Source organism: Ursus arctos, unplaced genomic scaffold (assembly GCF_023065955.2).
Source record: "Ursus arctos isolate Adak ecotype North America unplaced genomic scaffold, UrsArc2.0 scaffold_30, whole genome shotgun sequence".
Taxonomy (NCBI): Eukaryota; Metazoa; Chordata; class Mammalia; order Carnivora; family Ursidae; genus Ursus; species Ursus arctos.
In genome coordinates this window covers 13,902,672-13,915,915 of record NW_026622986.1, presented here as the reverse complement: position 1 = coordinate 13,915,915, position 13,244 = coordinate 13,902,672, and the positions used below count along the sequence as shown (strand labels likewise).

Below are 13,244 nucleotides of genomic sequence, written 5' to 3'. Positions count from 1 at the left end.
AGCCGGTATGTATTTGTCTTTCTTGAGTAAGTGAGTGAGTGAGCAATTGAATTAATGTGATGTTTTCTGAAGGTGGGTTTTGTTTTGTGTTGTTTTTATAGGACGGAGAGGTGCTATCAGCAATTGGGGAAAAGGACAATGGGATTGATATGGAAAGTGCTCCACAAGGGCAAACAGTTAATGACAACTTGACTTCTGCTGCTAGAGCATCCAAAAATAATGGAGATGGTAAGTGAGTGAACATCTATGAATCTTTTTCTATGCTTAAGTGCTGGTACATCACAATCTGTAAGTCTGTAGATCCAGATATGTTTTCCATTTCATTAAGGTATTTTTCTTTTGCTGTCTTTCTTTATAAGTATCCCGATGACTACCAACTTTTTCTTCTTGAAAATACTTCAGCTCTGAAAATCTTACTCCTATCCCTTTTATATTATTGGAATATTCTTAAATACGGATAGGCTTGTATATATGTTTGAAATTCATAATGATACATGTTCTCATTAATGTATCTGTGACTATATTTTGTAGTTATGGTAATAGGATTGGGAGAAGAGGAAGATAGAGAATCACCTTGGCATTCTGAGGTACTGTTTTCTTCTTCTTGTTTTACAATATAAGCGTTGAGTGATGTGAAAACATGAAAGGAATGCTTAGGCTTTACTCTCTTGTCTGTGTGTTTGCCCATAAAAAGTATTTCCTTATCCTTTTACCTGTAATTGACAAAATCATTATGTGTAAATATAATGATATAGCATAATACAGTTCTGCTAATTTGCAAGCTTAACTTAACAAAAGCTGTGCAGTATTATTGGAGAAAACCGAGGCTTAGAACTGAAAAGGAATTAGTTTGGGTTTTGAAATTAAGATATCTAAAAAACTAAAGAATTGGTCCAGGCCAGCCTAGGGCCAAATGTATGATTCTGTGGTGTATATGGATGTGCAAAGCTGCTAATGAGATCTAGAAAGAGTTTGGATTATAGTTTTTTATAGCCGGAACTTGAAACGATAATGCCTGGGACATGAAAGTATTATATATATACACATTTCTAAAAGATTTTATTTATTTATTTATTTATTTATATTTATTTATTTATTTATTTATTTGAGAGAGTGAGTGAGTGGGCGGGAGCGAGAGGGAGAGAGAATCTGAATCTGAATCCACGCTTGAGTGCAGAGCCCAACTGACTCGAAGAGTTCGACACTCAACCGGCTGAGCCATCCAGGGCCCCTGAAAGTATTATATTTGGACTGTCAAGTAGATTCACAAGGAGCATTGGAATTGTAATAACAATTTGGTTTAGTGGTGTTGTATTTATTTATTTTTAAACAGATTTTATTTATTTCAGAGAGAGAGGGAGAGAGAGAGAGAGGAAGAGAGCATGAGCAGGTGGCGGGGAGGGGGGCAGAGGGAGAGGGAGAAGCAGGCTTCCCACTGAGCACATGGAGCTAGATCCCAGAACCCACTGAGCCACACAGGCTCCCCTGCTTTACTGATGTTTTAATAGCTAAAAACCATTTCAGATAGTTAAAATAGTATGCATTGAGTATCTTTGTGGCAGCCATACTTGTAGAAACAAGTATAAATTAATGATGGCCTATTCTAAGGTGATAGACTATAGAAGGGGATTAAAGGGCCTGATCTCTTAGCACAGGCAGGTGCTACACATGGTGTGAGCACCATATTTGAAGTCAAGAGATATGCTAGCATCCTGGTTCTGTCACTTGGTAGTTGTGGGATCCCAGAGAAACTTGTTTAACCTGTTTGAATGTCAGTGACCTCATTCATAGAAATGGTACTCATACCTACCTCTCTGGTATGTGTAATGAACAAATGTGGTAACAAATGTGAAAACAAAAGGGTGCTATAGAAATATAAGACAAAAATGATCACAGCAGTCTTTAGTGATTTGGTGTATATTGAGGACACTTTTTTAAATGTGAAGATTTCTGAAGGACAAAAAATAAATGACATTAGTGTCAGGAGAAGAATGGGAAAGTTAGAATGGGAAAGTGGATTTCTAATTTGGGGTATGTTAAGTTTCAGTGACACCGTATAGGTATACAGTTGACCCTTGAACAAGATGGGTTTGAATTGTGTGTCCACTTACAGATTTTTTTTCCATACAGTACTGTACTGTTAATGTATTTTCTCTTCCTTATGATTTTCTTAATAGGCTTTTCTTTAGTTTCTATTGTAAGAACACAGTATATAAGACATGTAATATACAAAATGTGTTAATTGCCTTTACGTTATTGGTAAGTTCAGCATTATTTGTATTTTTAATTAGAAATTGAATGAAATGTACATTATGTCTTAATCATATTGTTTCAATACCCATTCAGCCGATCATTGAGGTGAAGGCTTCTGTTCGTAATAAAACAATAGAGATTATGAAAAAAGACACATCAAAGTCAGGTAAATTGTACAATACAAATTTAATGGTGGAAGGAAGTACAGTAAAATATTCAATGCTTACCCTCTTCTTATTCTGATTTTTTGGGGGGTTAATGGCAAATTTAACTGACGGATTTGACATAAATAAGGTAGATATCATTGTTGATATCCATGTTTGAACAAAAGATATTTACAAGCATTAGAAAAAGAGATTTTAAAAATGAAGTTTTAGCTCAAGTTTGTACTTTTATGTTTTGAAATCCTAAAGTTCTAGTTTCGAATCCCTTTACTTCCTAAGGATTCCTAGAAATTATTAGTAGACTCTAAGGTTTTGCCAGTGTTCAATGTTTATATGAATTCTGATCTTTATCTAGAGTAAAGCTTCACTAGCTGTCATGTCAATTGTGTTTTAATTTTATTTCATCTTAGTGTTGTTTTGTTGGTCATCTGAAGCCAAATAGATGTTATTAGCAGACACGGTGTGTGTGTGTGTGTGTGTGTGTGTGTGTGTGTATGGTATCTTTGATTATTAAAAATGTGGGAAGTAGTTAGGTAGATCTTAATATTTGTCAGACACAATCTTTGAAAACAGTAATTCTGAAACTTATTGGCCTTAGGGTCCTTTTATACTATCTAAAAATTATTAGGAATTCCAAAGAATTTCTGCTTTAGTGGGTTGCATCTGTTGATATTTACAATATTAGAAATTAAAACAAACATTTAAAATACAAGCATACACAATCATACATTGTTAGCCATTCGAGCTATGACCCACTAATCATGTGACTTGTGATACTATCACGTATCATATCTTTAGAAAACTTCACCGTACACGTAATAAGAGAATGAGAGTGAAAATGTCAAATAACATTTAGCATTATTGTGAAAACAGTTTTGACCTCTTGGACCCTGTGAATGGATGGACTTTGGAACTCCGGATTCTCAGAAGACACGGGAGGACTGTTTTAAACCATACACAGGGGTCATGGATGCAAAATGATAAAGGGACCCTTGTGATGAAATGGGCATTAAGGTTTCGTTTCTGCATTTCTTGCTTTTTTCTTTCACTAGCCTTAAGAGGCTTAAATCACACAATCTTGTTTTAAAAAAAAGGAAAATAGTTTTGTTATACATTTCCTGTTTCATGGCACTGTAGTTTTTGGATCTGCTGTGGACTGAGACTCATTCTGTTTTTACTTGGAAATGATTAGATCACCCGAGGCTTGCTTTTCTCATGTAAGTTTATGATGTTTATCCAAGGCTTAAAAATTTCTGAAGATATTGGTGCATTGAGGAAAGACCATGTCATTGTAATTAAGGTAGTACCATTCGTTGAAAATGTTTTAAAACCCATGTCTGTAGAACACAGGGTGCGTATTTAAACATAAAATAAATGGTTAGACATAAATGTTGTTACTAAAATAATTCATACCTTGGAAAATCTTAATTACTAATGAACAAAAGTCCTTAGGGAATACAGAATATGTAATAGAGCTTGGTGAGTGAGTTAAAATATGTAATACTAGAGAATAAAAAACATGAGAGACAGTTAAATTCATCTGTGTGAATGGCAAGTAGAGGACATGTAAAATACAGTAAGTTATGAATGAGCAGTAGTATGTGTGGGAGAAGAACAGGACATGGGACTGCTTCTTTGACAAAAGAGTTTATACGGATTAGTCAAGTTTGTCTTATTATTTACATTCTAATAAATGAAACTTTGTTTTCCGATTTGTCCAATTGGGAGTCCACTGGTTTGACCCAGAATAATGAGACTTGTCAAAGATACAGGGATTTGAAGGTTGATGATAGGTGCCCATCTATATCACAATCGATGACCAAAATTCAGTCAGCACCCACAGAATTTGGACAGACGACCTTAATAGATAAAGAAAAGATTAATAATATTGGAGCTGTGTTTCTGTTAGAGAATTATAAACTCCACGACCTGTGTGAATCACAGCCACCAGAAACCAGAGAGCGCAAAGAAGGTAATAAAGAATCATAGAGAATTCAACCTCTCCATGACTTCACCATAGTTCTGATTTTTCAAAACTAATTTTGTGGCAAAAATTACTTTGTGTTTACTCCTTTTCTGCAACCTACAACCAAACAGAATATCTTTTAGCAAGACATTTGCATTCTTGCTCTAAGCAAAACAACATATGAATAAGAATGAGGAGAAAGTAATTTCCTTGAGGCTAGTTTTTTGCATTCGCTTGAGAGCGGGTAGCAAGATTATATTTAGAACTTTGGAGCCAGTTGAGAATACTAGGTAGCGATCTAAAGATTGCTTACTCAAAACATAATTTCTTAGCTTTATTTTTATAGCTCTAAATTCACAAGTATTGGTTAAACTATATTCACTGTACCTAATAAAAGCACCTTCCCAAATGAAATATTAGACTATTTCCTGTATTCTCTATGACTTTATTTTAGAGTTGGCTTTCCCAGCAGTAATGGGAATCGTTGAGGATTTACTATGTAGTTATCACCTTCTCAGCTCTGTATGCATAGTCCATCTCCTTGCTTTCTTATTTTTATTTTTTTTAGAGAGAGAAAGTGGGGAGGGAGGGAGAGGCAGAGGGAGAGGGAGGGAGAGAATCCCAAGCAGGCTCCATGCTCAGCACCGGGCCTGATGGGGGGCTTGATCTTAGGACCTTGAGATCATGACCTGAGCTGAAATCAAGAGTCGGACGGACGCTTAACTCACTGAGCCGCCCAGGTGTCCCTTTATTATTATGATTATTATCTAAAGATTTTATGTATTTGAGAGAGACAGATTGAGAGAACGAGTGGGAGGAGGGGCAGAGGGAGAAGGAGACTCTCCCAGCTGAGCAGGGAGTCTGATGGAGGACTCGATCCCAGGAATCCCAGATCATGACCTGAGCCGAAGGCAGCTGTTTTGCCAGCTGAGCCACCCAGGCGCCCTCCTTTATTATTTTTAATGAATAAATGGAATATTGGTTTTAAATAGTACTATATCATTTAAAAATGATCTATGGAAAATCAGTTTTAATTCTAAGAGACTCCGTCTATTGATGAACCACCTCTAATGTGTGCTCTACTTAATGTACCAGTTAATTCAGTGCCTTTTCTCTCATATGATCAGGTCTGTACTAATAAATAGTACAGTATTTTTTTCACCCCTGTAGTTTTATGTTCTTTCTTTACTTGTAGAATTAACACTGTATTTTCAAAAGATTTTCAGTTAGCTCCTAGAGTAGTGAGTACAGGCAATGAATTCAAAGTTGTTTACCTATACAATTGACTTGTTTGCTGTTACTTCTTCCTGAGCTTGGTGGATCCAAGAAGCAGGACTTTTAAGACAAAACACCTACAGGCTCCTGTAACACAGGAAGATACGAAAGAGAAAAATTAAAAAATAAATACAAGCAACTTAAAACAGTTCATGTAGATTATTTCTCTTCTCACTTGATGCCTTTTAGAAGGTAATGAGCAAAGTTAGTTCTCTAGGGATCCAAGATAGTGTGTTTATTCAATTAGTACAGATTTATTCTGTCCTGGGCCCTGATAATTTTATATCCTGATTATTTCTGGAACCATTCTGTCAGTTCAGGTGTGCTTGCTTCATCTTTATTTTGTGTTACTGTCTTCTAATTCATCTCCCATCTTTTATTACAATGCCCCTCAAATTCATTGCTCTCCGCGGCATTTAGAGTGATCTGTCTCAAACGCAAATATGATTATGAACTACTGTTGGAAAAACATTTGTGTCCGGGTATCTTAAAATTACATATAAAGCTTTCACAATCTTGAATTCTTCCAAACGCTCTCTGATGCTTTCTACTGTCTGCCCTTTTCTCTGGCATTCTGAACTGCTGGTGATGTCTTCCTCTTGGATCCCTGTAGTTTAGACAAGTATTTACCCTGTTGTGGGCTTCTCTCCCTTGTCTTACTACAGCCTTGCCTACTGTCCCCATTTTCCACCTTCTAACCCCTTTGAATCTGGCTGACCTCACTGTTGTAGTCTCAGTTCAGGCATTATCTCTAGAAAAACCATTGTTTTTCTTTTTATCTGCATGCTTCTTTAAACCTGGGTGCCACCTTTTATCTGACACCTTTTATCTACATGCTTCTTTAAACCTGGGTGCCTAGCACTCAGTGGGAATTCGGTAAAAAATGACTGAGTAAAATAAAGACTGTTTACACAGAGATGATTTGAGAGATTGTCCCATACAGGGGTGCCTGGGTGGCTCAGTAGGTTGAGTGTCCAACTCTTGATTTCAGCTCAGGTCATGACCTCAGAGTTGTGAGATCGAGCCCTGTTTGGGGCTCAGTGCTGGGCATGGAGCCTGGTCAAGATTCTCTCTCCCCCTCTGCTCCTCCCCCTCTCCCTCTCTGAAAAGAGAAGGAGAGAGAGATTGTTCCACACAGTGTAGGAGCAAAAGAAATAGATATATAAAGAAGTAATTAGCAGTTCAGGTGGTGAAGATACGCTACAAAAATCTGTAAAGTACTAAGGTAGCCCCAAAGAAAGAGACACCTGTTTATCTGGGGAAGGATAGCCATAATCAAGGATGACTTTACATAGCAGTCTGTGTCCTAAAAGGTGTAAAGAAATTTGTCAAGTAGTAGAGGAAAACATTTCAGGAATGTTTACACTCATCAGGCACATACACCCGTGGGAAGGTTGTACACTGATAGTGGCATCAAAAGTACTAGTAATTTTGGAAACCACGAATAATGTAGTTGAAGCTTAGGGTGTTGTTTCAGAGGTACTGTTATAAGGTGAAGAATAGTCTGTTGAGATTTTATATGTTTCTGCTGCCTTTTCAAATTTTGTTTCTGGTTGTTTTGTTCATGGATGTTAGGTGGATGAATTTGTGAATGAATCTTTGAGATGTTTGTATGCCTTTAACCTGGTGACATTTACGATTTCCCAAATGGTTTGTTGAAGTTTTCAATAATGAAAAGTATTTCTTCAAGTAAATATTCAGCTAAAGAGTGTAATTTAAACTCGTAATCGATAAAATGTTATTTTCTATTTTTATGAAGGTTATAACTTTTATCTAACCATGCTAAAAGTAGTCCATTTTTACTAAATATATAGACTTGTCAGCAGAACGAAACTTAGAAATGACATCAGAAGAAGAGCAAGAAAGACAGGGTGAAAGTGAAAATAACCACCTGCAGGTATGTAAAAATTTAGATTTCTGATTTTATATGGTTTTCCCTGCTTTAATAATGTAACCTAGCTCAAACGAAATTATCTTTTGAACGGACATATTGAAGTCAACAGATTATAATTTAATATTTAGTTTTTCTAAAATTTTACAAGTTACAAAACTTAAAATGTTGTTAGAATTTGTAGTAACTTACAGCTAAACTTTATCCTTGGAATTGAGACAAAAAAAATTCATGAATATTGTTTGCTTGCATTTTTGTAATTTTTACATGATAAAGAAGGTAACATCAAATTTTGAATCATCTGTGTAAGTAGTTAAATTATGAGCAGTGTGACAATAATGACTGCTGACTTAGATTCATGTAGGAGTAATTATTCTCAGTGGTTCAAAATGTGCAGTTGTGTACTGCCAGTCACTAATGCCCAGATTAAAGATTTATTTTGCCTTGTGATCTCTGTGTAGTTGACTTCAGAGAGTGGGGTCATAAAATCAACACAATTGCCTATTGTAGAGTCATTCCTTCCAGGATCGGACCTTTGTGCTTGAGTAATAATAACTTTTTCAGTTATTTCATTTCAGCATAGGAAATCAGTGAGTCTTATTAAATTTTTTGTATCCACTCAGTGGGCATTACAATATATTAGAGCTGGATACAAGCAGATAATGTATAGTGACGTATAACACTATCATAGTATAGAATTTGAATTAAAATTTAGGAATTTGGTTTTCTTTCTGATTGCTGTTAATTGATTTTGGCTTCTAATAATTTAACGTTTGCCTATTCTCTAGTTATTAATCTTCAAAAAATATCCTCACATGCACTGTAGGGGCTCACTATTTAAGGTATGGTGAGATAAAGTGTTTTAAGTTTGTAGCATTAGAAATCATCTAATTCCTTTTTTGGTAGCTGTAACATGTAATGAATTGTTTAGTTCCAAAAAACTGACAAAATGAAGTTTATGGATTTATGTTTTTCTTCTGTCTTAGGCTAGGGTGAGTTATTTCTCACTTCTTGGTGACAATCCAGTGACTTAGGAGCAGCCTAACATAGCTTAAGAAATTTAACAGTTAAATTTTAATTGTTTTCTAATTTTTCTTTGTCCATACTTGATTACATAAGGATAAAGTTATTTTACAAACATGTATCCTGGCAGAAAAGACATCTGAAAATCAGATCCATCAAGGTAACATTCCACTTTTGCATCTACAAAAAATGGCTCAAGAACCAGAAATGAATAAGAAATGTGGTAGAGAGGATGATCTATCTGTATATTCAGTACATCCTTCTGTGCAAAAGGATGAGAAAATGTGGAACAGAAAAGGCAAATTAGAGTGGAAAACTAATGTAAAACTCATCACCAGTAAGTTAAAGCGGAAATTTGGTGCAATTTGTAAAAAAGACAAAATTACTACTTATCCTAAAGAAGAATCACGACATGGTAACTTTAAAGAAGGAGCAAACTTAAAGGAAATACCTTCTCATTTAACAAATGATAGACTTGGTTGTGAGAAAAAAGATGCATTTGCAGTGCCTGTCCCTGTAGTATTTCAGGCATTTCCTGAACAAAAAGAGCCTAGTGTCAAAAAGGTCATTCTTTCTCGTCCAAACTCTGGGTCCTTGGCATATGCTTGCCAGTCATCTTCTAATATTTCATCCAGTGGAAATAAATCAGACTGTGAAAATGGTACACTAGACATTGAGCACGTTTTTAACAAAAATGAGAGTTTTAATAGTGATACAGAAAATAAAAACGTAAGGAACCCACTCGTTACGTTTGAAGTGAAAGAGGACCAAGAATTTGATATGGGAATGTCAGCAAATATGAACCAAAATAGCACTAATTGTAAATTAGACGTTGGATGTATACCTCCGTCTAGTGATCTAAGAAGGCTTTTTGATTTTTGGCTTGCGTGCTTCCATGAAATGAGACAAATGGTTCAAATGAAAAGGCACAATATTTCTGCTGTTACAAACACTTACAAGAAAACAAAAGACTCCTTTCAGAAGCCACTAAATGCAGATAACGACAGTACTAATAACTATAGAAGCATGGAACCTGAATTAGAACATGTGAGTTCTTCTCCATCATGTAGTTACAGAACATCAGAAGTCTTTCGAAGTGAAGGATTACAGCCAGATATACTAAAGTGTGTGAATGAGATGGGCCTGTTACTGGTAGAATTCGTGTCATTGGAAAATGAGAACGTTCAACTTCAAAAAGAGGTAGAGTTCACTTTACTGCTGTTGTCTTGTTTTTTCTCTTTATCATTATCTGAGCCATTTTGATTTTCCACTTATGAAAAAACTTTGTGTATAAGATGGGTTGTCTAAATATGTAATTGTGTTTGGAAATAGATTATTTCTGCTATGTAAATGATAGGAGTGCAGGAAGCATTCTTATGATTTCTTTTCCTTAAGTTTCTCTGTCAGTCTCCCAAGTGGCGTATGAACTGGGAAACTAATTTAGCTAGGTACCGTGTGACCTCATGAACCAAACTAACGGTAAAGAAAATGGCTTAAAAAATGCAGTTATCTTGAGGTGCCTGGGTGGCACAGTTGAGCATCTGACTCTTGGTTTTGGCGTGGGTCGTGATCTCAGGGTTGTGAGATCAAGCCCCGCGTTGGGCTCTGCGCTCAGTGTGGAGTCTGCTTTAGTTTCTCTCTCCTTCTCCCTCTGCCCCTCCTGCTCATGCTCTCTCTCTCTAAAATGATAAATCTTTAAAAAACATATAATAATCTCTAGCGTGTTTTTTTAAAAGATTTATTTATTTATTTATTTGAGAGGGAGAGAAAGCATGTTATGAGCATGAGCAGAGGGAGAGGCAGATGGAGAGAGAAAGGGAGAAGCAGACTCTGCTGAGCAGGGAGCCTGATGTGGGCCTCGATCCCACGCCCCTGGGGTCATGACCTGAGCCCAAGGCAGACTCTTAACTGCTGAGCCACCCAGGTGCCCCATCTCTGGGGTTTTTATTTTTATCTGTTGGCTTAAATATAAGTTGCATTTCCATAAACAATAAAATGGGAAAGAAGCAATGACTAAGAGAAAGGATATAAACAAATATTTGAGCTAAACCAATCTATTGCTTCTATTTATCGTTTCAGTATGTGCAATGTTCTCTGCTTTACTCACTCTTGGAACTTAGAATTCCAACACGACCACTTTGAGATATTTTTAAAAACAAATATTTGTATTTCATCACTTTTTTCCCTTTATTTTTAAACAGAATTATTTTTAAGGATTGATTCATTTATTTAGAGAGAGAGCATGAGCAGGGCGAGGGGCAAAGGGAGAGAGAGAGAGGGAGAAAAGCAGACACCCCACTGATCACAGAGCCTAATGTGGGGCTCCATCCCACGACTCCGAGATCATGACCCAAGCCAAAATCAAGAGTCAGAGACCCACCTGACTGAGCCACCCAGGCACCCCCTCCACATTTTTTTTTTTAATCACCATTCTCACATGTTTCTGTTGAGTCAAACCTTCGTATTGTGTTTAATAAAGTATGGTACATTTGATGTGTATGATTTTTATAATGTAGGTAGTAGCATAAACCTTCAGCAAATCTTCAGTATTTCACTTGAAGGGAGAAAACTGACTTTTGAGGTGAATTGAATTTTACAAATAGACAAAAATCTCAAGATCGCCTCCTTTAAAAGAAAAAGTAGCAAAGCACCTCGTCCCCAGTTAAGGTATTAACTTACTGTGTCAAGGTCACACTTTTAATATATCTGATTAATTTAATGAATTTGATAACTTACCTGATTCAGCATTAAGGAATTGTATCATCTCTTTTGGTGCCATAAAATGCTAGGCAATGCCACTTCAGGAACTTTGGCCAAATCATTGAACCTTTTATGGTTTTACTCCCATTATCAGCAGAAAATGGGATTGAAGGTGATAGTTACTTTTATACCCTCTAGCTAAAAAGTGTTATGGTTATTGAATGTGGAATTTGGGGAGCATGACTCATTTCCCAAAATTCTACACTAACATCAGTTTCGCTCTGTTCTTTTTGTGTTGTGGTGACCTTTGGTTCATATATTTTAATGAACACTGTCAATTTTTGATAACCCTAGGATCCAAATGAGAAAAGAATTGTAAAAGGCAGTTGGGGAAAGAATAGCTCAGTGCAGAAAGAGGAAAGCTTCTTATTTGTGCCTGGAGCGCTACAATGTCACATCCTTTAAATCTGGCTGTTTATGCAAAATCCAGGTGGTAAAGACAGAAGATGACAAATCTTGTGTCTTTGTCTTTTTATTTCTTTGTATCTGCTGGTCAGGTGGGGTGGGGTGGGGAATGTTAGGTATCAAAGTGTGGATATGAATACAAAATGTAGAAAGCCCTTTTTAAAATTTTGGAAAATTCTGCTGTTTCCATTTTTAAATTTTATTTATTTATTTTTTAAAGATTTTATTTATTTGTCAGAGAGAGAGCGAGCGAGAGAGAGTGCACAAGCAGGGGGTGGTGGTGGCAGAGGGAGAAGCTGGCTCCCAGCTGAGCAAGGAGCTGGCTGCTGGACTCTGGACTCGATCCCTATGACCTGAGCAGAAGGCAGATGCTTAACCAACTGAGCCACCCACATGTCCCAATTACGCTGTTTTTATTCAAATAGAAATGAAGCAGAATTTATAAAAATTGCAATTACTGGTAATGATAAAGTTAAACACAAAATATTTTTATCGATTACAATTATGACAAACGAGGAGTCGAATGAATTAATGAAAAAAAGTTCTGGGATGCCTGGGTGGCTCAGTCGGTTAAGCATCTGCCTTTGGCTCAGGTCATGATCCCAGGGTCCTGGGACTGGGTCCTGCATCGGGCTCCTTGCTCAGCAGGGAGCCTGCTTCTCCCTCTGCCTGCACCTCCCCCTGTTTGTGCTCTGTCTCTCTCTCTGACAAATAGATAAATAAAATCTTTAAAAAATTTATAATTAATGAAAAAGTTCTTTTTAATGAGTAAAGTAGTAACAATTATCCTTAGTATCAAACTTCTTTTAAAGATGGTTGAAGAAAGGAAGAGGCACGAAAGTGATAAATTGGCAGTATCAGAAAGCATATATGCCGCTGCTGCTCTTGGACTAATTCAACAAAGAGCGAGTGGAAAAACTGATAACCACCTATGTCCTATTATGGAAGATGAAGATTCTGATGGGTAAGCCTATAGCAATATGTAAATAGTAGGTAATTACTATTTTCCTAGGAAACAAATTCTAGTTGGAGCTAACATTCATGATTAACAACTTTTTATATTTTTAGTAAGGCGATTCCATCCTGGGTGCTAATCAGAAAAATGCAAATAATGAGATACCATTTTTTGCAGTCATAGTGATAAATATTTTATTAAAAAAATAATAACCAAAATTAGCAGATGTGAGGGAAAAGGCATTCTTATACACTGCTGTTAGATGAAATTGGTAAATCCTTCCTGCAGGGTGATTTAGCAGTGTGTTTCAAAAATTTCAAATATGCTGTCCCTTTATCCCAACGGCTTCATTGCCAGGACTAGATCCTATAGGAAAACATGACTTGTGTAAACACACACACACACACACACACACACACACACACACATACACACATACATTCTAAGGACATTTATTATACATTATTATATGTATAAAATATGACAGATATGTTAAGGATATGTATTATGGCATTCTCATATCAAAAAGTTGGAGCTAGTCTAAATAGCCAT

General features: G+C 36.3%; 2 protein-coding genes across 2 annotated transcripts in view; both read left to right on the top strand.

Annotated features, from left to right (window-relative positions):
* The window catches only part of LOC130542182 (ankyrin repeat domain-containing protein 26-like), a 32,941-nt gene extending 20,308 nt beyond the window's left edge, over positions 1-12,633 (top strand). Inside the window, exons 8-14 of the mRNA XM_057304724.1 lie at positions 102-228; positions 532-587; positions 2,347-2,419; positions 7,473-7,555; positions 8,669-8,732; positions 9,643-9,772; positions 12,550-12,633. Coding sequence (XP_057160707.1) covers positions 102-228; positions 532-587; positions 2,347-2,419; positions 7,473-7,555; positions 8,669-8,732; positions 9,643-9,695 — 456 coding nt within the window. The 3' untranslated portion in view covers positions 9,696-9,772; positions 12,550-12,633. The remainder of the gene's footprint in view (positions 1-101; positions 229-531; positions 588-2,346; positions 2,420-7,472; positions 7,556-8,668; positions 8,733-9,642; positions 9,773-12,549) is intronic.
* The window catches only part of LOC125281624 (ankyrin repeat domain-containing protein 26-like), a 564,334-nt gene that overhangs the window by 426,872 nt on the left and 124,218 nt on the right, over positions 1-13,244 (top strand). The window lies entirely within an intron of this gene.